The sequence below is a fragment of the Branchiostoma lanceolatum genome, chromosome 2 (genome assembly GCF_035083965.1).
Source record: "Branchiostoma lanceolatum isolate klBraLanc5 chromosome 2, klBraLanc5.hap2, whole genome shotgun sequence".
Lineage (NCBI taxonomy): Eukaryota > Metazoa > Chordata > Leptocardii > Amphioxiformes > Branchiostomatidae > Branchiostoma > Branchiostoma lanceolatum.
Window position 1 is genome coordinate 4301521 of NC_089723.1, and position 21598 is coordinate 4323118.

The following is a 21598-nucleotide window of genomic DNA, read 5'->3' on the forward strand; positions in this document are numbered from 1 at the left end:
AGCGCCTCCAACTGACCAGTCTAACTGGTCGCGACCTTTTAGCCTAGTGGTTAAGGCGTGCGTGCCTGTGATCTGGCCTCCGGTTTCGGCGTGAGTTCGAATCTCGGTTGGGATCACTTGTTTCTACTCGCTCCTTTGATTTGTTTCACTGCTTCCCACACCGGCCCTGTGGGTAACGATCAGATTACACAGGGAATATCGTACTCGGAGACTCGGGACCAGTCTAGAAAAAAAGGGGGAGTAGTGTAACAGTGGGGGTTCAAACGCCTCCAACTGACCAGTCTAACTGGTTGCGACCTTGAGCCTAGTGCCTGTGATCTGGCCTCCGGTTTCGGCGTGAGTTCGAATCTCGGTTGGGATCACTTCTGTTTCTACTCGCTCCTTTGATTTGTTTCAACTGTGGTCGATAGTTTGGTGACTGTGGTAGCTATGCACTTCACTCCATTGGCTGAAATATATCGGCTGTGTAGGATTGACGTCTTGTGTAGCAACAGTCATCCCCCCTCCTCCTGTTCCATTTCTGTCTGCTCTGAATGCCGTTGCTTGTGGCAGAAAATTTTTAGTCTGTTGTCGGCCATTCAGGAAGGTTTCCACGAAACAGAAGACATCGACTGTTTGTGTTGATCTGTCAGCTCTTATATTTTTTAGATGTTCCGCGTAGGAGTATATTCAGGAACTTGACATTTAATGCAAGTATCACGGTCTTCTGTGTTAAGTTGTTGTGTAACCTTTGACACAGGCAGCTGTTTTAGGAGTTCCATTTCTTTAAGAACATATATTTTGGTTTACAGTATTGTAATTCACTAATTGTATACGATTTAAATCCCAATAGATACAACATCCGTTCAAACTCAACATGACGTAAGGCAACATATAACTGACCTGAGAAAAAACGACCCGTTTGCGCTCAAAGGGGACAACAGTTTTGTCCAGTGATCTACCTTAAACTTTAGGTACAGCCCCATGCTAAAGATTGATGATACTAGTACTGTTCTCGTCGTGCTTGGATCGTCCGCTTGCCGGAACTGAGAACTTATTGAACATTGTCTTTTGATGGGTACCGCATCTGGGTAAATCTTTCTTGTATTTGCTTTCACTGTCGAATTTTACGAGGAAGGTGTGGACATCATGGCATGTGCTGTCCATGCCTACGAATACGCCCTTAACAATTCCGTCTAATATGTTAACGTTGGCAGTGACCACGACTCTTGCACCTACTGCTATTGACAATATCTCTCTAAAGCCTACTGTTTCACTTTTTTTTTGGAGGGTGTTAGATTTTTGAGACCTATTACTGTTTTTTCGTGTCTCTGTCTTAAATGTGAAACACCCTGGAGGGGAGTTCAGTCAGGTCCTGATGGGTAGCATGGGTCTGTTTTAAAGATTATCCTGATTTTGAGGATTTTTATGTCACTATCTGCGCAAGAACCTTTTCTTACTCTCATCTACGAAGGACTGTGGTCCACATCCAGTGTGGTATACAACTGCATTTTACAAACCACATAAAGCTTAGTATAATGCCTTCTGTAGTGCCTGCTGCTTGCACATTTCCTTATATTCATCGTTTTGACTTGTCCCGCACAGGACCAGACCTTTCCTGTGTTTGTTGATATAAGCTCCGTCCCAGCCGGAGTGTAGTTTGGCCGGTGGTTTTTGAGGTCACCAGAGAGCATCAATCTAATTTGCACAGGCCTGCTGACAAGCAGGTGTTGCCCTTAGATATAGGTCGACAAAGGGTACTTAAAAAATGTAATTATAAACAAGCCTATTTCACCACTTAATTAGACCCTGATTACAATTTCATACGTCTTTATTTGTTAATCATTACCTCAATAACCTACCTGTCCAAAACAATGCAAATTCATCAAACCCTACCCGAGTTATTCGCCTCCAAAGGTAACATAAAAAAGGTCTACTGCAGTTCTAAGCAAGCCTCTAGGGGGTCTTAACTTACATCACTTACTCCCTGCCCCAAGAGCTGTACACCACTTAAAAATCGTTACCATAGCTCTTGTATGAAATTTGACTACAAGCTTTCGGCGAATTCATAAACTTTCCTCATTTATTATGCAAATTATCGTCTTATTTGCATGACAAGTATTCAGTTATGTAAAGCATCACCGAAACTATCCACATGCCATAAATTATGATAATCCGTCAATCCCTGCTGGAGTTATTTGTCTCCAAATGTATTAACAAAAACGCCAACTGCAGTTCCAAACGAGCAGCTAGGGGGCCTTAATTCCCACCACTCACTTACCGTCCCAGAAGCTATATACTTCCAAAAAATCATGAACCTGACGCCTTTAGAAAATTTGGCCTCAAACGTTGAAGCTGCGCTGCAGTACCTCAAATACCTGATAGGAGGCCCATTATCGAACTTGACCTTCCTCTTTGACATCACTACCTATCCACGAAATATCATGCACAACCGCCAATAGCTCCTCGAGTTATGCTGGCGACATACAAACTCTCTCACACACAAAGCCTGCTGCAGTTCTGTAAGAAAGCGCCAAATAAATCATTTTTAAACTTGACCTCCGTTCCCACAATCTCTTCCAAACTACCAAAAATCATTGAGATCCATCAACGTTTCCGTCACTTTTTTTCGCCTACATACAAACGCACAAAAATTAAAAGTCTACTGCAGTACTGTTGATAAACGCAAGGTAAACCATTTTTGAACTTGACCTTCCTTTGCACAACCACTACACACCTACCAAAAATCATAAAGATTCATCAAAGGTTTCTTGAGTTATGCTCTTGACATACATACAGACCCACCAAACAGCTGGCTCAACCGAAAACGTACTATAGTACTCGGCGAAGATAATTAACGAGTTTAGGTCCTAGGGCCTAGTTCTCTCTTTACTGTATGATAAATGTGCGAAGACACACAACATAAGCCCATTCACGGTCCCGATGACGCATGAATCTTCGTGATTTTGTTAGGTGTTTAACGGTTGTGCAAAGAAAGGTCGAGTTCAAAAATCATTTAACGTTTCCTGGCGCTTTTCAACAGTATTGCTTCGGAATTTGCATGTTTGTGTGTTGCATGTAGGAGAAAAGGTGACTTGATGGGTTTTCATGTTTTTTTTTCATACTATCTCCCGTAAGGGTATTGATTGCTTTTTGTTACAAATATCAGTTAACTAAATGTCATCTTACGCGTGCATGTTGGGACAGGAGCAGTCCATGTTGTGTCAGCTTGACACGTCACACTGGCGGCTCCGTTCAGTACGTATCCCGTGTTACAGGTGAACGAAACCACGTCCTGGCAGTTCCTCGCCCCGGTAGGGGGCGTCCGTGCTCCGTTAGTTGGGGCCCCCAACGGGGGGCATTGTACGCCTGAGAAGGTGAATAACTTTTGAATTATGGGATCTATTTGAATACTGAAAAAAGCACTAAAACACCTATAATTCATACATGTATCTGTCTACCATGTATGAATACAAAAAAGTCAAGCGATTTCAATCTAATACTCTCTTGACTTTAGTACCAGGTAAATGCAACAATCTGATAGACACTATAATATATCATGTCAAGTACATTTATCATTTAGGCCATGAATTGAATCAGAAATCTGAAAATATGCCCTTTAGTCATACAAGTACACGTCGTTATAGTTGCACACCAGCTTCTGTCAGCCCGGCTGTGCAGCACTGCGATTGCATGAGGGAATCATAAGAAAGATTTACTTACGATTGCATGTCGGTAGATTTGCACTCCATAGCCCATTCGTCTGGCAGGTAGCACTGGTTGAGCCGGCCAGGTTGTAGCACTGGTCACAGGTGAACGTGACCACGTCCTGGCAGTTTCTCGCTTCGGTAGAGGGCGTCCGTGCTCCGTTAGTTGGGGCCCCCAATCTGGGGCATTGTACGCCTGAAATGGTGAATAACTTTTGAATAATGGGATCTATTTTAATAATGAAAAAAGCACTATAACGCCTGTAATTCATACATTTATCTGTCTACCGTGTATGAATACAGAAAAGTCAAGCGATTTCAATCGAATACTCTCTTGACTTTAGTACCAGGTAAATGCAACAATCTGATAGACACTATAATATATCATGTCAAGTACATTTATTATTTAGGCCATGAATTGAATCAGAAATCTGAAAATATGCCCTTTAGTCATACAAGTACACGTCGGCACAGTTGCACTCTCTGAGCTTCTGTCAGCCCGGCTGTGCAGCACTGCGATTGCGTGAGGGAATCATCATAAAGGTTTACTTACGATTGCATGTCGGTTGATTAGCACTCCATTGCCCATTCGTCTGGCAGGTACGACTGGTTGGACCGGCGAGGTTGTAGCACTGGTTACAGGTGAAAGTCACCACGCTCTGGAAGGAGTTCGCTCCGGTTAGGGGCGTCCGTGCTCCGTTAGCAGGGGCCGCCAAAGGGGGGCATTGTCGGCCTGAAATTTCCCGATAATCTTTAATTATGGGAATCCTTTAGCACTGAACGTGCCAGTTGATATATGTTAATTCGCTGTACTTTTCGTTGGTTCAATAAAATTGTAGGTACGTCTACCAACTTAAAAGTATTAAGAATTAACGAGTTTAGCTCCAAGGGCCTAATAATCTCTTTACTGTATGATAAATGTGCGAAGACACACAACATGAGCCCATTCACGGTCCCGATGACGCATGAATCTTCGTGATTTTTGTTAGGTGTGTAGCGGTTGTGCAAAGAAAGGTCGAGTTCAAAAACCATTTAACGTTAACTGGCGCTTTTCATCAGTATTGCTTCAGAATTTGCATGTTTGTGTGTTTGCATGTAGGAGAAAAAGTGACTTGATGGGTCTTCATGATTTTCTTTCATACTATCTCCCGTAAGGGTATTGATTGCATTTTGTTACAAATATCAATTAACTAAAAGTCATCTTACGCGTGCATGTTGGGACAGGGGCAGTCCATCTTGTGTCAGCTTGACACGTCACACTGGCGGCTCCGTTCAGTACGTATCCCGTGTTACAGGTGAACGAAACCACGTCCTGGCAGTTCCTCGCTCCGGTAGAGGGCGTCCGTGCTCCGTTAGTTGGGGCCGTCAATGAGGGGCATTGTACGCCTGAAATGGTGAATGACTTTTGAATAATGGGATCTATTTTAATACTGAAAAAGCACAAAAACGCCTGTTATTCATACATGTATCTGTCTGCCATGTATGAATACAGAAAAGTCAAGCGATTTCAATCTATTACTCTTTGACTTTAGTACCGGGTTAATGCAACAATCTGATAGACACTATCATATATCATGGCAAGTACACTTATCATTTAGGCCATGAATTGAATCAGAAATCTGAAAATATGCCCTTTAGTCATACAAGTACACGAAGGCAAAGTTGCACTCCAGGTTCTGTCAGCCCGGCTGTGCAGCTCTGCGATTGCGTGAAGGAATCATCAAAAATATTTACTTACGATTGCATGTCGGTAGATTTGCACTCCATAGCCCATTCGTCTGGCAGGTAGCACTGGTTGAGCCGGCCAGGTTGTAGCACTGGTCACAGGTGAACGTGACCACGTCCTGGCAGTTCCTCGCTTCGATAGAGGGTGTCCGTGCTCCGTTAGTCAGGGCCCCCAATGGGGGGCATTGTACGCCTGAAATGGTAAATAACTTTTGAATAATGGGATCTATTTTAATACTGAAAAAGCACTAAAACACCTATAATTCATACATGTATCTGTCTACCGTGTATGAATACAGAAAAGTCAAGCGATTTCAATCCAATACTCTCTTGACTTCAGTACCAGGTAAATGCAACAATCTGATAGACACTATCATATATCATGGCAAGTACATTTATTATTCAGGCCATGAATTGAATCAGAAATCTGAAAATATGCCCTTTAGTCATACAAGTACACGTCGTCAAAGTTGCACACCAGCTTCTGTTAGCCCGGCTGTGCAGCACTGCGATTGCATGAGGGAATCATCAGAAAGATTTACTTACGATTGCATGTCGGTAGAATTGCACTCCATTGCCCATTTGCCTGGCAGGTAGCACTGGTTGAGCCGGCCAGGTTGTAGCACTGGTCACAGGTGAACGTGACCACGTCCTGGCAGTTTCTCGCTTCGGTAGAGGGCGTCCGTGCTCCGTTAGTTAGGGCCCCCAACGGGGGGCATTGTACGCCTGAAATGGTGAATAACTTTTGAATAATGGGATCTAATTAAATACTGAAAAGAACACTAAAACGCCTGTAATTCATACATGTATCTGTCTACCATGTATGAATACAGAAAGTCAAGCGATTTCAATCCAATACTCTCTTGACTTCATAACCAGGTAAATGCAACAATCTGATACACACTATAATATATCATGTCAAGTACATTTATCATTTAGGCCATTAATTGAATCAGAAATCTGAAAATATGACCTTTAGTCATACAAGTACACGTCGGCACAGTTGCACTCTCTGAGCTTCTGCCAGCCCGGCTGTGCAGCACTGCGATTGCGTGAGGGAATCATCATAAAGGTTTACTTACGATTGCATGTCGGTTGATTTTCACTCCATTGCCCATTCGTCTGGCAGGTACGACTGGTTGAGCCGGCGAGGTTGTAGCACTGGTTACAGGTGAAAGTCACCACGCTCTGGAAGGAGGTCGCTCCGGTTGGGGGCGTCCGTGCTCCGTTAGCAGGGGCCGCCAAAGGGGGGCATTGTCCGCCTGAAATTTCCCGATAATCTTTAATTATGTGAATCCTTTAGCACTGAACATGCCAGTTGATACATGTAAATTCGCTGTACTTTTCGTTGGTTCAATAAAATTGTAGGTACGTCTACCAACTTAAAAGTATTAAGAATTAACGAGTTTAGCTCCTAGGGCCTAGTACTCTCTTTACTGTATAATAAATGTGCGAAGACACACAACATAAGCCCATTCACGGGCCCGATGACGCATGAATCTTCGTGATTTTTGCTAGTTGTTTAACGGTTGTGCAAAGAAAGGTCGAGTTCAAAAACCATTTAACGTTACCTGGCGCTTTTCAACAGTATTGCTTCGGAATTTGCATGTTTGTGTGTTGCATGTAGGAGAAAAGGTGACTTGATGGGTTTTCATGATTTTCTTTCATACTATCTCCCGTAAGGGTATTGATTGCATTTTGTTACAAATATCAGTTAACTAAATGTCATCTTACGCGTGCATGTTGGGACAGGAGCAGTCCATGTTGTGTCAGCTTGACACGTCACACTGGTGGCTCCGTTCAGTACGTATCCCGTGTTACAGGTGAACGTGACCACGTCCTGGCAGTTCCTCGCCCCGGTAGAGGGCGTCCGTGCTCCGTTAGTTGGGGCCGACAATGGGGGGCATTGTACGCCTGAAATGGTGAATAACTTTTAAATAATGGGATCTTTTTCAAAACTGAATGCAACAATCTGATAGACACTATCATATATCATGTCATGTGCATTTATTATTTAGGCTATGAATTGTATCAGAAATCTGAATATATGCCCTTTAGTCAAACAAGTACATGTCGTCAAAGTTGCACACCAGCTTCTGTCAGCCCGGCTGTGCAGCACTGCGATTGCGTGAGGGAATCATCAGAAAGATTTACTAACGATTGCATGTCGGTAGATTTGCACTCCATAGCCCATTCGCCTGGCAGGTAGCACTGGTTGAGCCGGCCAGGTTGTAGCACTGGTCACAGGTGAACGTGACCACGTCCTGGCAGTTTCTCGCTTCGGTAGAGGGCGTCCGTGCTCCGTTAGTTGGGGCCCCCAACGGGGGGCATTGAACGCCTGAAATGGTGAATAACTTTTGAATAATGGGATCTATTTTAATAATGAAAAAAGCACTATAACGCCTGTAATTCATACATGTATCTTTCTACCATGTATGAGAACAGAAAAGTCAAGCGATTTCAATCCAATACTCTCTTGACTTCATAACCAGGTAAATGCAACAATCTGATAGACACTATAATATATCATGGCAAGTACATTTATTATTTAGGCCATGAATTGAATCAGAAATCTGAAAATATGCCCTTTAGTCATACATGTACACGTCGGCACAGTTGCACTCCAGCTTCTGTTAGCCCGGCTGTGCAGAACTGCGATTGCATGAGGGAATCATCAGAAAGATTTACTTACGATTGCATGTCGGTAGATTTGCACTCCATTGCCCATTCGCCTGGCAGGTAGCACTGGTTGAGCCGGCCAGGTTGTAGCACTGGTCACAGGTGAACGTGACCACGTCCTGGCAGTTCCTCGCTTCGGTAGAGGGCGTCCGTGCTCCGTTAGTTAGGGCCCCCAACGGGGGGCATTGTACGCCTGAAATGGTGAATAACTTTTGAATAATGGGATCTATTTAAATACTGAACAGAACACTAAAACGCCTGTAATTCATACATGTATCCGTCTACCATGTATGAATACAGAAATGCAAGCGATTTCAATCTAATACTCTCTTGACTTTAGTACCAGGTAAATGCAACAATCTGATAGACACTATAATATATCACGTCATGTACATTTATTATTTAGGCCATGAATTGAATCAGAAATCTGAAAATATGCCCTTTAGTCATACAAGTACACGTCGGCACAGTTGCACTCCAGCTTCTGTCAGCCCGGCTGTGCAGCACTGCGATTGCGTGAGGGAATCATCAGAAAGGTTTACTTACGATTGCATGTCGGTTGATTTGCACTCCATTGCCCATTCGTCTGGCAGGTACGACTGGTTGAGCCGGCGAGGTTGTAGCACTGGTTACAGGTGAAAGTCACCACGCTCTGGAAGGAGGTCGCTCCGGTTGGGGGCGTCCGTGCTCCGTTAGCTGGGGCCGCCAAAGGGGGGCATTGTCCGCCTGAAATTTCCCGATAATCTTTAATTATGGGAAACTTTTAGCACTGAACATGCCAGTTGATATATGTAATTTCGCTGTACTTTTCGTTGGTATAATAAAATTGTAAGTACGTCTACCAACTTAAAAGTATTCGATTGAGAAATAACGAGTTAAGGTCCTAGGGTCTAGTACTCTCTTTACTGTATGATAAATGTGCGAAGACAAACAACATAAGCCCATTCACGGTCCCGATGACGCATGAATCTTCATGATTTTTGTTAGGTGTGTAGTGGTTGTGCAAAGAAAGGTCGAGTTCAAAAATCATTTAACGTTAACTGGCGCTTTTCAACAGTATTGCTTCGGAATTTTCATGTTTGTGTGTTTGCATGAAGGAGAAGAAGTGAGTTGATGGGTCTTCATGATTTTCTTTCATACTATCTCCCGTAAGGGTATTGATTGCATTTTGTTACAAATGTCAGTTCAATAAAAGTCATCTTACGCGTGCATGTTGGGACAGGTCTAGTCCATGTTGTGTCAGCTTGACACGTCACACTGTCGGCTCCGTTCAGTACGTATCCCGTGTTACAGGTGAACGTTACCACGTCCTGGCAGTTCCTCGTCCCGGTAGAGGGCGTCCGTGCTCCGTTAGTTGGGGCCGCCAATAGGGGGCATTGAACGCCTGAAATGATGAGAAACCTTTGAATAATGTGATCTTTTTTAATACTGAAAAAGCACGAAAACGCCTGTAATTCATACATGTATCTGTCTGCCATGCATGAATACAGAAAAGTCAAGCGATTTCAATCTATTACTCTCTTGACTTTAGTACCAGGTAAATGCAACAATCTGATAGACACTATCATATATCATGGCAAGTACATTTATAATTTAGGTCATGAATTGAATCAGAAATCTGAAAATATACCCTTTAGTCATACAAGTAAACGTCGCCACAGTTGAACTCTAGCTTCTGTCAGCCCGGCTGTGCAGCACTGCGATTGCGTGAGGGAATCATCAGAAAGATTTACTTACGATTGCATGTCGGTAGATTTGCACTCCATAGCCCATTCGCCTGGCAGGTAGCACTGGTTGAGCCGGCCAGGTTGTAGCATTGGTCACAGGTGAACGTGACCACGTCCTGGCAGTTCCTCGCTTCGGTAGAGGGCGTCCGTGCTCCGTTAGTTGGGGCCGCCAAAGGGGGGCATTGTACGCCTGAAATGGTGAATAACTTTTGAATAATGGGATTTATCTTAATACTGAAAAAGCACTAAAACACCTATAATTCATACATGTATCTGTCTACCGTGTATGAATACAGAAAAGTCAAGCGATTTCAATCCAATACTCTCTTGACTTTAGTACCGGGTAAATGCAACAATCTGATAGACACTATCATATATAGTATCATGGCAAGTACATTTATTATTTAGGCTTTGAATTGAATCAGAAATCTGAAAATATACCCTTTAGTCATACAAGTACGTACACGTCGTCAAAGTTGCACACCAGCTTCTGTCAGCCCGGCTGTGCAGCACTGCGATTGCGTGAGGGAATCATCAGAAAGATTTACTTACGATTGCATGTCGGTAGATTTGCACTCCATTGCCCATTTGCCTGGCAGGTAGCACTGGTTGAGCCGGCCAGGTTGTAGCACTGGTCACAGGTGAACGTGACCACGTCCTGGCAGTTCCTCGCTTCGATAGGGGGCGTCCGTGCTCCGTTAGTTAGGGCCCCCAACGGGGGGCATTGTACGCCTGAAATGGTGAATAACGTTTAAATAATGGGATCTATTTAAATACTGAAAAGAACACTAAAACGCCTGTAATTCATACATGTATCTGTCTACCATGTATGAATACAGAAAGTCAAGGGATTTCAATCTAATACTCTCTTGACTTTAGTACCAGGTAAATGCAACAATCCGATAGACACTATCATATATCATGTCAAGTACGTTTATTATTCAGGCCATGAATTGAATCAGAAATCTGAAAATATGCCCTTTAGTCATACAAGTACACGTTGGCACAGTTGCACTCTCTGAGCTTCTGCCAGCCCGGCTGTGCAGCACTGCGATTGCGTGAGGGAATCATCATAAAGGTTTACTTACGATTGCATGTCGGTTGATTTTCACTCCATTGCCCATTCGTCTGGCAGGTACGACTGGTTGAGCCGGCGAGGTTGTAGCACTGGTTACAGGTGAACGTCACCACGCTCTGGAAGGAGGTCGCTCCGGTTGGGGGCGTCCGTGCTCCGTTAGCTGGGGCCGCCAAAGGGGGGCATTGTCGGCCTGAAATTTCCCGATAATCTTTAATTATGGGAAACTTTTAGCACTGAACATGCCAGTTGATATATGTAAATTCGCTGTACTTTTCGTTGGTTCAATAAAATTGTAGGTACGTCTACCAACTTAAAAGTATTGAGAATTAACGAGTTTAGCTCCTAGGGCCTAGTACTCTCTTTACTGTATACTAAATGTGCGAAGACAAACAACATAAGCCCATTCACGGTCCCGATGACGCATGAATCTTCATGATTTTTGCTAGTTGTTTAACGGTTGTGCAAAGAAAGGTCGAGTTCAAAAACCATTTAACGTTACCTGGCGCTTTTCAGCAGTATTGCTTCGGAATTTGCATGTTTGTGTGTTGCATGTAGAAGAAAAGTTGACTTGATGGGTTTTCATGATTTTCTTTCATACTATCTCCCGTTAGGGTATTGATTGCATTTTGTTACAAATATCAGTTAACTAAATGTCATCTTACGCGTGCATGTTGGGACAGGAGCAGTCCATGTTGTGTCAGCTTGACACGTCACACTGGCGGCTTCGTTCAGTACGTATCCCGTGTTACAGGTGAACGTTACCACGTCCTGGCAGTTCCTCGCCCCGGTAGAGGGCGTCCGTGCTCCGTTAGTTGGGGCCGACAATGGGGGGCATTGTACGCCTGAAATGGTGAATTACTTTTAAATAATGGGATCTTTTTCAAAACTGAATGCAACAATCTGATAGACACTATCATATATCATGTCATGTGCATTTATTATTTAGGCTATGAATTGAATCAGAAATCTGAAAATATGCCCTTTAGTCATACAAGTACACGTCGTCAAAGTTGCACACCAGGTTCTGTCAGCCCGGCTGTGCAGCACTGCGATTGCGTGAGGGTATCATCAAAAAGATTTACTTACGATTGCATGTCGGTAGATTTGCACTCCATAGCCCATTCGCCTGGCAGGTAGCACTGGTTGAGCCGGCCAGGTTGTAGCACTGGTCACAGGTGAACGTGACCACGTCCTGGCAGTTTCTCGCTTCGGTAGAGGGCGTCCGTGCTCCGTTAGTTAGGGCCCCCAACGGGCGGCATTGTACGCCTGAAATGGTGAATAACTTTTGAATAATGGGATCTATTTTAATAATGAAAAAAGCACTATAACGCCTGTAATTCATACATGTATCTGTCTACCATGTATGAGAACAGAAAAGTCAAGCGATTTTAATTCAATACTCTCTTGACTTTAGTACCAGGTAAATGCAACAATCTGATAGACACTATAATATATCATGGCAATTACATTTATTATTTAGGCCATGAATTGAATCAGAAATCTGAAAATATCCCCTTTAGTCATACAAGTACACGTCGGCACAGTTGCACTCCAGCTTCTGTCAGCCCGACTGAGCAGCACTGCGATTGCGTGAAGGAATCATCAGAAAGATTTATTAACGATTGCATGTCGGTTGATTTGCACTCCATAGCCCATTTGCCTGGCAGGTAGCACTGGTTGAGCCGGCCAGGTTGTAGCACTGGTTACAGGTGAACGTGACCACGTCCTGGCAGTTCCTCGCTTCGGTAGGGGGCGTCCGTGCTCCGTTAGTTGGGGCCCCCAATCGGGGGCATTGTACGCCTGAAATGGTGAATAACTTTTGAATAATGGGATCTATTTTAATACTGAAAAAGCACTAAAACGCATGTAATTCATACATGTATCTGTCTACCATGTATGAATACAGAGAAGTCAAGCGATTTCAATCTAAAACTTTCTTCACTTTAGTACCAGGTAAATGCAACAATCTGATAGACACATCATGTCAATAACATTTATCATTTAGGCCATGAATTGAATCAGAAATCTGAAAATATGCCCTTTAGTCATACAAGTACACTTTGGCACAGTTCCATTCTAGCTTCTGTCAGCCCGGCTGTGCAGCACTGCGATTGCATGAGGGAATCATCAGAAAGATTTAATTACGATTGCATGTCGGTAGAATTGCACTCCATTGCCCATTCGCCTGGCAGGTAGCACTGGTTGCGCCGGCCAGGTTGTAGCACTGGTCACAGGTGAACGTGACCACGTCCTGGCAGTTCCTCACTTCGGTAGGGGGCGTCCGTGCTCCGTTAGTTGGGGACCCCAATCTGGGGCATTGTACGCCTGAAATGGTGGATAACTTTTGAACAATGGGATCTAATTTAATACTGAAAAAAGCACGAAAACGCCTGTAATTCATACATGTATCTGTCCACCGTGTATGAATACAGAAAAGTCAAGCGATTTCAATCTAACACTTTCTTGACTTTAGTACCAGGTAAATGCAACAATCTGACAGACACTATCATATATCATGTCAAGTACATTTATTATTTTGGCCATGAATTGAATCAGAAATCTGAAAATATGCCCTTTAGTCATACAAGTACACGACGGCACAGTTGCACTCCAGCTTCTGTCAGCCCGGCTGTGCAGCACTGCGATTGCATGATGGAATCATCGGAAAGATTTACTTACGATTGCATGTCGGTAGATTTGCACTCCATAGCCCATTCGTCTGGCAGGTAGCACTGGTTGAGCCGGCCAGGCTGTAGCACTGGTCACAGGTGAACGTGACCACGTCCTGGCAGTTCCTCGCTTCGGTAGAGGGCGTCCGTGCTCCGTTAGTTGGGGCCCCCAATCTGGGGCATTGTACGCCTGAAATGGTGGATAACTTTTGAACAATGGGATCTAGTTTAATACTGAAAAAAGCACTATAACGCCTGTAATTCATACATGTATCTGTCTACCGTGTATGAATACAGAAAAGTCAAGCGATTTCAAACTAACAATTTCTTGACTTTAGTACCAGGTAAATGCAACAATCTGACAGACACTATCATATATCATGTCAAGTACATTTATTATTTTGGCCATGAATTGAATCAGAAATCTGAAAATATGCCCTTTAGTCATACAAGTACACGTCGGCTCAGTTGAACTCTAGCATCTGTCAGCCCGGCGAAGTAAGATTGACTTACGATTGCATGTCGGTGGATTTGCACTCCATACCCCATTCGCCTGGCAGGTAATACTGGTTGAGCCGGCCAGGTTGTAGCACTGGTCACAGGTGAACGTGACCACGTTCTGGTACCCTCCAATGGCTGTAGAACTCACTGCACCGTTCGCTGGTGCTGTCCGGGCTGGGCATTGTACAGCTGAAAATGAAGAAAATCCGTTTAAAAAGTTGTAAATTGCAATTCTGTATACAATTCATGGTCCTTAAACATGCTAATGTAGGATCACGTCAGTTCATAACCAACAGCATTGCCTGTTTGTTTGTAAATTCAATAACACATTTTATTATAATCACATGTAAAATGAAACAGTTTTTTTCGGAAAACTGCTAACGACGCAATTGATACGAGATTGGAAAATGTGTTACGACCATACCAGCCATACAAGTCATCTACAAATAACACGTCATAGAAAAGAAAGACAGGTTACGCAAGAACGACACCTGTCAGATGTCACAATAATGACAACAGAATTTTCATCTAATTTTTTCTTCAAATTCTAGAAAAAGTGGGACTTTTCGTCTTCCATTGTCTCCAAATAAGAAGTCAAACCCAGGTTGTCTAGATATAACCAACAGTCGTATTTAGTATTAGTAGCCTATTGTTACAACATAGTCAGTCACAGTTCGCTGACACATGTATGTTTTTCCCTATGTTTATACCATGTATTCGCAATTAGCCCACGGGCATGAACTTGCAATAAAACTTTCATTCAAACTTGACGAATGTGACCCAGTGAATCAATTGCAGTTCTTTGTAAATATCGATTAGCTAAAAGCCATCTTACGTGCGCATGTTGGGACAAGGGCAGTCCATGTTAGGTCCGCTTGACACGTCACACTAGAGGCTCCGTTCAGTACGTATCCCGTGTTACAGGTGAAGCTTATCACGTTCTGAACGGAGTGTGATCCGGTAGCGGGTATCCGCGCTCCGTTAATTGGGGCCGTCAACTCCGGACAACGTGCGGCTGAAATTGAAAGAACCTGTCATTACACGGATCTACTTAATTTATCTATCATGCGTGTTTAGTAAACTAAAATGAACAGCATTTTTAAGAAGGGAAGAAAAGCAAACAAAAATTCTAGACTGTGCAAAGACCACGGTGAGGTACGTTTGTACATGTTGGACAGGAGGTACAGTTGTATGCACAGAGCGCATAACTGAACTGTGACAGACGTACATGTAGTACTCACCGTTACAAATCGACTCCCTTATAGATCTTGGGCTCGCATCGTCTACGAGGTTGTCATGGTCTGTCAGCCTGAACACCCTGCTTGGAGTACCAGCAATGTTCTCCAGAGTAGCTTGATCAATGTCCCTTTCCTCGCCAACTCCCACGACGAACACGGTGATGCCCATATCGCGTATCAACTGTGCTGGACGGGTGACATCGTCCTCGGAGTGATCGTCGGTCAATACCACCAGAAAGTCTGGAGTATTACTACGCCGGCCATTTACTTCAAGAAATGAATTATTGCGCACGTGATCAAGACCAAGTCCAGTGAAGGTATGGCCTCTGTCGTAGGGAATGGCCCGAATCGCAGTTAAGAGATCAACTCTGTTGTACCTTTCATTGAGCTTAATGCGAGTTATCTGCGCATCTTCGTTGCTAAACGTGACAACACCGACCCTTGTCTCGTCTTCTCCAAGTGTGAAATAGTTCACTACCTGCTGGACAAACGTTAATGCATCCTGGAAACCGCTTGTCCTGAAACTCTCCGAGCTGTCCACGAGGAAGACCAGGTCTACCGGAGAAGAACAGGTGTTCGCTGTGAAGAAGACAAGATGGAAGATTTTTAGTATCGTTGATATATATCTTATAATTAATCATAAGGAATAATGCTATGGCTCTAACCAAAAGTGTTTATTAACTACATTTGGTATACAAGACAGCAAGCAGGGGCATTTTAACAGCGTGGCTGTAAGTCAAATATTCACGACCTTCACACGACTTTTCTCTCGGCGGCACTCTTCAACCAAAGTCGGTGGTAAGTTGAGAGTAGCCTGGAATCCCCTAGCTCCGCTGCGCTACCCAAGCTCCGCTGCGAGCTAGGGTAGCGGCCGGAGGCTAAATAGGATGGATTCCAGGCTATCTCGGTGCCTCCCAATGTGACAAAGTTCAAGCTACCTGCCTCTATGCGAATGCAGCCTTAGGCATATGTGGAAGTGAAAACGTTAGGTCATCGTCATAACGACATCGCAAGAAGGGAGCGCGTGTCAACTCTCGTATGCCCTCCGGCTCCAGGCATGCAGAACGTTAAGTAGTAAGCTTTACTCAAGTTTGCTACTACGGAGGTCCGCAAACTGGGTAACGCAGAGTGATTTGTTCCTTGTGACTCTGTAAAGTTTATTCCTTCGTCCTCACCGCAAACGCGAACACCTCCCCCCTACAGTGAAATGAAATCCCCCGAATATGAAGGAATTTACAGTATGATGTAATCGTGGTCTAGACTGGTTAGACTGCTACCGAACCTACTCTCCAAGCAGAGGAGTGGGTGCGGCTGGTTTTTGACGTGTCGGGCTTTCTACTTTGTCATGTTTTTTTAATGTCACCAACCCGCAAAATGACGGCATGGTTGATACCATAAAGCCAAAAACCAGCCGGACACACCCCTCTGCTTCAAGAGTACTCCTAACCCACCACCGACGTTGGTTGTCAATGAGTAGTGGCCATGGGCTAAGTGGTGGAAAGATTCTGGATGTGTGATAGGGGCTTCAGATGTACAATTTCACCTTACTTTAGCAGATGATTTAGTGACGTTTTTATCAGAGTGTACCAAAAGAGATGAACTAGAAAACAGTCCCGCTTGCTAAAGTTGCAATTGGGTTGGTGTTCTCGCCGCAAAAGCGCCACCTACTTCGGTTACTTATAGCGGCGAGAAGCAGTACTCCAGTCAGAAGCTCTGAGGAAAGTCTTACAAACACCGAAACGTCAGCAGGTGAGATTTACTGGTTGTATACAAATAAATCTCCAATATCCTGCTATCAGAACGATATAGTATTCCTCTCTCGACTACTAATTAGATTTTTCTGCTACACAGTAAGAATAGTTATATGAAACATTAAGCGAAAGTTTATTGCAAATTCCTGCCCGTAGGCTAATTGCAAGCACATGTACATGTATACGTAACACAGAGTGGACGAACAGATAATGATGAACAATATAACATAAGACACTCACGTAGCGGGTCTGGGATCTGAGCAACAGCTGTAAGGAAAATTTTAACAATTAGTTTGCAGTAAAGAACAAGATGATAACACATGCATAGTGACATTTGACTGCCACAAAATGCATGACACATCTTAATCGCAAACAATAGTGTCATTGTAAGTCCGTTGGTATTCTGCTGCACTGAATGTAGGCTTAATATAGTGGATTCATCCATCGCGGTAACATTTCCTTTATAAAAATGATGATAGAATACAAACGTATCGAGACTCAAACATTATTTTTTCAGCATTGACAAGATTTTGATCATATATTCCTATGTTCAGGAACATTTTCTGTGTAAAGAAGACAACTATACATCGATGTTCTTTGCAAAGGTGTAATTGTCATGACATTTAGTCTTCTGCGATTTGTACGTGATCGTCCCCTATCTTCTCACTTTATCTTGAATGCCCCGCCCAAGCAATTACGAAAAAATGTCACATAAGGGGTGTTTTTTTGTTTGGTTTTCGGTACTTTTCAGTCATCAGTGAGTATGCGCTAATTAAGTACCGGAAACTACGCGAATGATTGATTAAAACTACCGAAAAAAACTACTTACACATTTATATAATACATGCTTGGTCATAAATACCTTTATCTAACTTACACAATTTGCAATATTGACAGTCCTATTATTTTTCTCTTAATGAATGATGGCGCTTTTGCATTAATTATGTAAATTAGGAATTCATTTGCATAATTGGTATCTGGTATGTCATACTTTCCATTAACTACATATGATACATGCATTTGAGTCTTATAATGAAAAACACTGGAAAGATAGATTTTCCTCATTAGTTATACAAATTAAGTCCCAATTAGCATGATTTGCTCATCATCGTGTACATCTCTACCCAAGCTACCTGTATACTAAATATCATAGAAATCTGTCGTTCCATTGTACCGTTATTTTCCTTAGAGGATTTTCACAATAACGCCACTGCAGTTCCAAAGCAAGCTGCTAGGGGGCCAAAACCTACATTACTTTTTTTATTACATCAGCTATCAGCCACCCAAAAATCAAGACCATAGCACGTCCAGGTCAAAAGATGCAACAACGGAAGTTCTGCTGCAGTACCAAGGTCACATACCAGGGGGCCCAAAATCGACCATAAACTTCGGCTTCACAACACCTGCCCACATACCCATTATCATCGTAATCCATCAAGACGTTCTTGAGTTATGCTGACTGCAGTAGTGCGGAAACATAAACAGACAGACAGACAAACAAACACATAACGTTACACAGACACACCCAAAATTATATCTCCATTTTTCAAGGAGATGACAACAACAAGAACAAAATACAGTATGTTTTTGGTTGGGAACAATTGCTTTTGGTCAACATTGGGTTTCAAGTTGTTTGGGGTTTTTTAAATTTTGGTTTACAACAATTGATTTTGGTAGATTTTGGTTGTTTTCGAGTTGTTTTGGGGTAATTAGAGAGACCCATTATATCAACCCCTCCGGGCCATACCTGACCCCAAATTTGGCCAGACTGAATCACTAATTGTCGCCCTGAGGCCAGCATTATTGGCGCGCCTTGCCCAATAAATCGTAGTCTGTGCCCATCCCTCTACACTTAGAGGACAATGTTACTTCGGTGAAACAATAACTCAACTATACACGATGTAAACAATCTATGGAAAGTATCAAAAGTTTTCCGTGCCAGATAAGTCTGTCCGTAGAGGCCACTTCTTACCTGTGAGCGTATCACGGTTTCATGGATTTCTCAATGTAAAAGTGTTGTTGTTTTTTTCATATCTATTGCAGCAAATATTGAGAAAAACTATCATTTACTTATACAGCAAACTCATAACATAAAGCGATTCTAGTCACTCATTCTCTCACGAGGTTGCTCACAAAGAGAGATGTCGATTTTTGCCGCTTAATTACGCATAGATTATCAGTCATATAGGTCAAGTCACATGTCAAACTAGATAATCCCATTAAGACCTACAGTGAACGTATGTGGGTGAAATTTACCCCGAAAAGTCAAAAACATATCATTTGAAGTCGCATTTTCCCAAATTGAGGTCATCTAGCCTCCAAAAAATAAAAATATGAAAGATATTAACTCGCTTTACCCACAATTACAGGGAAAAAGCAGAAAGAGAGGAAGTGACGTCACACCAGAAACAATGTTTGACCTTGGTAAGCTTTCGGTGTGCAGTGTAAAAAAAAAACGATACTTCACAATAATCAAAAGTCAAATAGATGTAAAGTTAATCTGTTTACGAGTCCAGTGAGGCGTTAAAAAATCTGGGATAATCAGGTACCCTCCCTTCCTCAAATTATCCCCACTCCTATGTGGACCACACCTTAAAGCAGGTTTTGTTACACAATGAAGCGCTTGAACCAGGGTTCGGTTTTGACATGTACTAACTGCACCTACCTAAGTTCAAATGGGCGCCGCTTGAAAAATAAATAAAAAATAACGACAATGATTTCACATTTTGTGGACGTCGAAAGATGGCTGCATAGCTCATACATAGGTAATCCCCAACATGCGACGTACCCCCGCCTCTTCTTGATTTAAACCTCGCACCTCCGTAACAAATACCGATGATGCAGTGAGTCGACTAATGTATATGGGATCGTTAGCACCGCTCCTATGTTGCCCATACCTTAAACATTCTTTTCATACAAAAAAAATCAGAAAAACGGCCTGCATTCACATACTATGACATCTGAGAGTCAAAAGAGCAAGGTGGCTACAATCTGGGATATTTGATAGCACGTACCAAATTGACTAACCACCGTCCAAACCTATGACATTGTTGTGGAAAAATAGGGTGCGGTGTATTTTGTTACACTAAAAGTCCACTTCAGCACATACATTCACATTTGATACTTGTGGCATAAATAAGTGTTCTGCAGAACGGACAACATGAGAGAATGGGATAAAGTAAACAAAGAAAGCGTTCAGATTTACTCACCTAAGAACAAATTAGCCGCCAGGATGGCGCTAACAAGCCGAATGGCAGCCTTCATGTTGGGCACCCAACTCTAATCCCGGCTCGTTTCGAAACTGACAAAAGTGACCGATATCCGTCGCACTACAACTTGAACCTCTGGTATCCCTGGCTGGCCAGAGAGGTACCGTGTGCTGGTGCGCACTCTCGCAGCGGCTAACTGACGCTCAGAGATATACACACGCGGCGTCGGATGCGCTCGTCCTGTCACTGTTCCCGAATCTTTCCAAAAGTGTCTGGAATCAGCCGCACAACTTGAACCTCTGATATCCCCGGCTGACCAGAGAGGTACCACGTGCCAATGCGCACTCTCGCAGCGGCCGACTGACCCTCAGAGAAGGAGCGCGCAGAAATCCAATCTGGACGCTCGCCGCCCTGCGTGCAAAAATGAGCTACCGGGCGAGACTTGAATGTGCAAAATTTGGGTGTGGGGCACACCTTGTTCACGTATGCAACTTGACCCCTTTTTTTGTCTGACAACGACCTTAGCAACGGTTGCTAACGTCGGTGTGTCGTTATGTCACTCTGATAGTAAACAGAGACGCAACGTAATAAGAGATAGTTTGATGTATTGTGATCAGTTGGTGGCGAGTCAAAAAGTGGTAAACATTTGTTTTTCTTGTATATACATGACCTTACGAGTGTCGCTGTATGTTTGTCAAATAAGATTGCGTCAAATTGACATGAAGTAATTCTAAAATTGGTCGCTGAACAAAAAGAAGTTGAAGCTGCATTGAAGTTGGCACACAAATGTCCTTTTGGAGTCGGTGTACTGTAAAGGCATTTACGTTCGCGTGGTTTTTATTTTGCGGTAGGGAAAAAATGAAGCGTTCGCTGTGGTTTTAAGTTCACGTTTGAAACAATAGTAGTGCTACAGTCATAGGTGGGCAAAAAGTTTCACGGTGGTTTTAAATTCACGTTTGAAACAATAGTAGTGCTACAGTCATAGGTGGGCAAAACGTTTGATGTGGTTTTAAAAGTTCGCGCGGAAGAGTTCACCGCGAAAATCACGAACATAAAACCACCGCGAACATTTCTGCATTTCCAGTATCGACCGAAATTGGACGTTAGCCTCCGCCAGTGGTGGAAATACCTGAGGATATATCTTCGATTGTGTTTAAACCGTTCAACAGAGGTCAGTAGAGTCACACCTTAAAGAATTAGTTTCACACAATTGAGCGTGGTAGTTCCACGAAAAAGTCCACCCAGAAGCTTATACTACCCGAACCTACTTCACTTCAAAGGGGCATTACGTGCAAGAAAATAACGACAATGATTTAAACTTTTGTGGAAAATGTT

The 21598-nt window shown here is 43.2% G+C and overlaps 1 protein-coding gene across 1 annotated transcript in view; it reads right to left on the reverse strand.

Moving 5' to 3' along the window:
- LOC136426526 (complement receptor type 1-like) overlaps positions 1–20318 on the reverse strand; it is a 48140-nt gene extending 27822 nt beyond the window's left edge. Inside the window, exons 1-20 of the mRNA XM_066415191.1 lie at positions 20264–20318; positions 17295–17321; positions 15307–15882; positions 14901–15080; positions 14078–14254; positions 13575–13754; positions 13041–13220; positions 11982–12161; positions 11558–11737; positions 8637–8816; positions 8104–8283; positions 7570–7749; positions 7146–7325; positions 6494–6673; positions 5958–6137; positions 5425–5604; positions 4893–5072; positions 4240–4419; positions 3703–3882; positions 3169–3348 (exon numbers count right to left, since the gene is read on the reverse strand). Coding sequence (XP_066271288.1) covers positions 3169–3348; positions 3703–3882; positions 4240–4419; positions 4893–5072; positions 5425–5604; positions 5958–6137; positions 6494–6673; positions 7146–7325; positions 7570–7749; positions 8104–8283; positions 8637–8816; positions 11558–11737; positions 11982–12161; positions 13041–13220; positions 13575–13754; positions 14078–14254; positions 14901–15080; positions 15307–15882; positions 17295–17321; positions 20264–20318 — 3715 coding nt within the window. The remainder of the gene's footprint in view (positions 1–3168; positions 3349–3702; positions 3883–4239; positions 4420–4892; positions 5073–5424; positions 5605–5957; positions 6138–6493; positions 6674–7145; positions 7326–7569; positions 7750–8103; positions 8284–8636; positions 8817–11557; positions 11738–11981; positions 12162–13040; positions 13221–13574; positions 13755–14077; positions 14255–14900; positions 15081–15306; positions 15883–17294; positions 17322–20263) is intronic.
- Positions 20319–21598: the final 1280 nt, after the last annotated feature.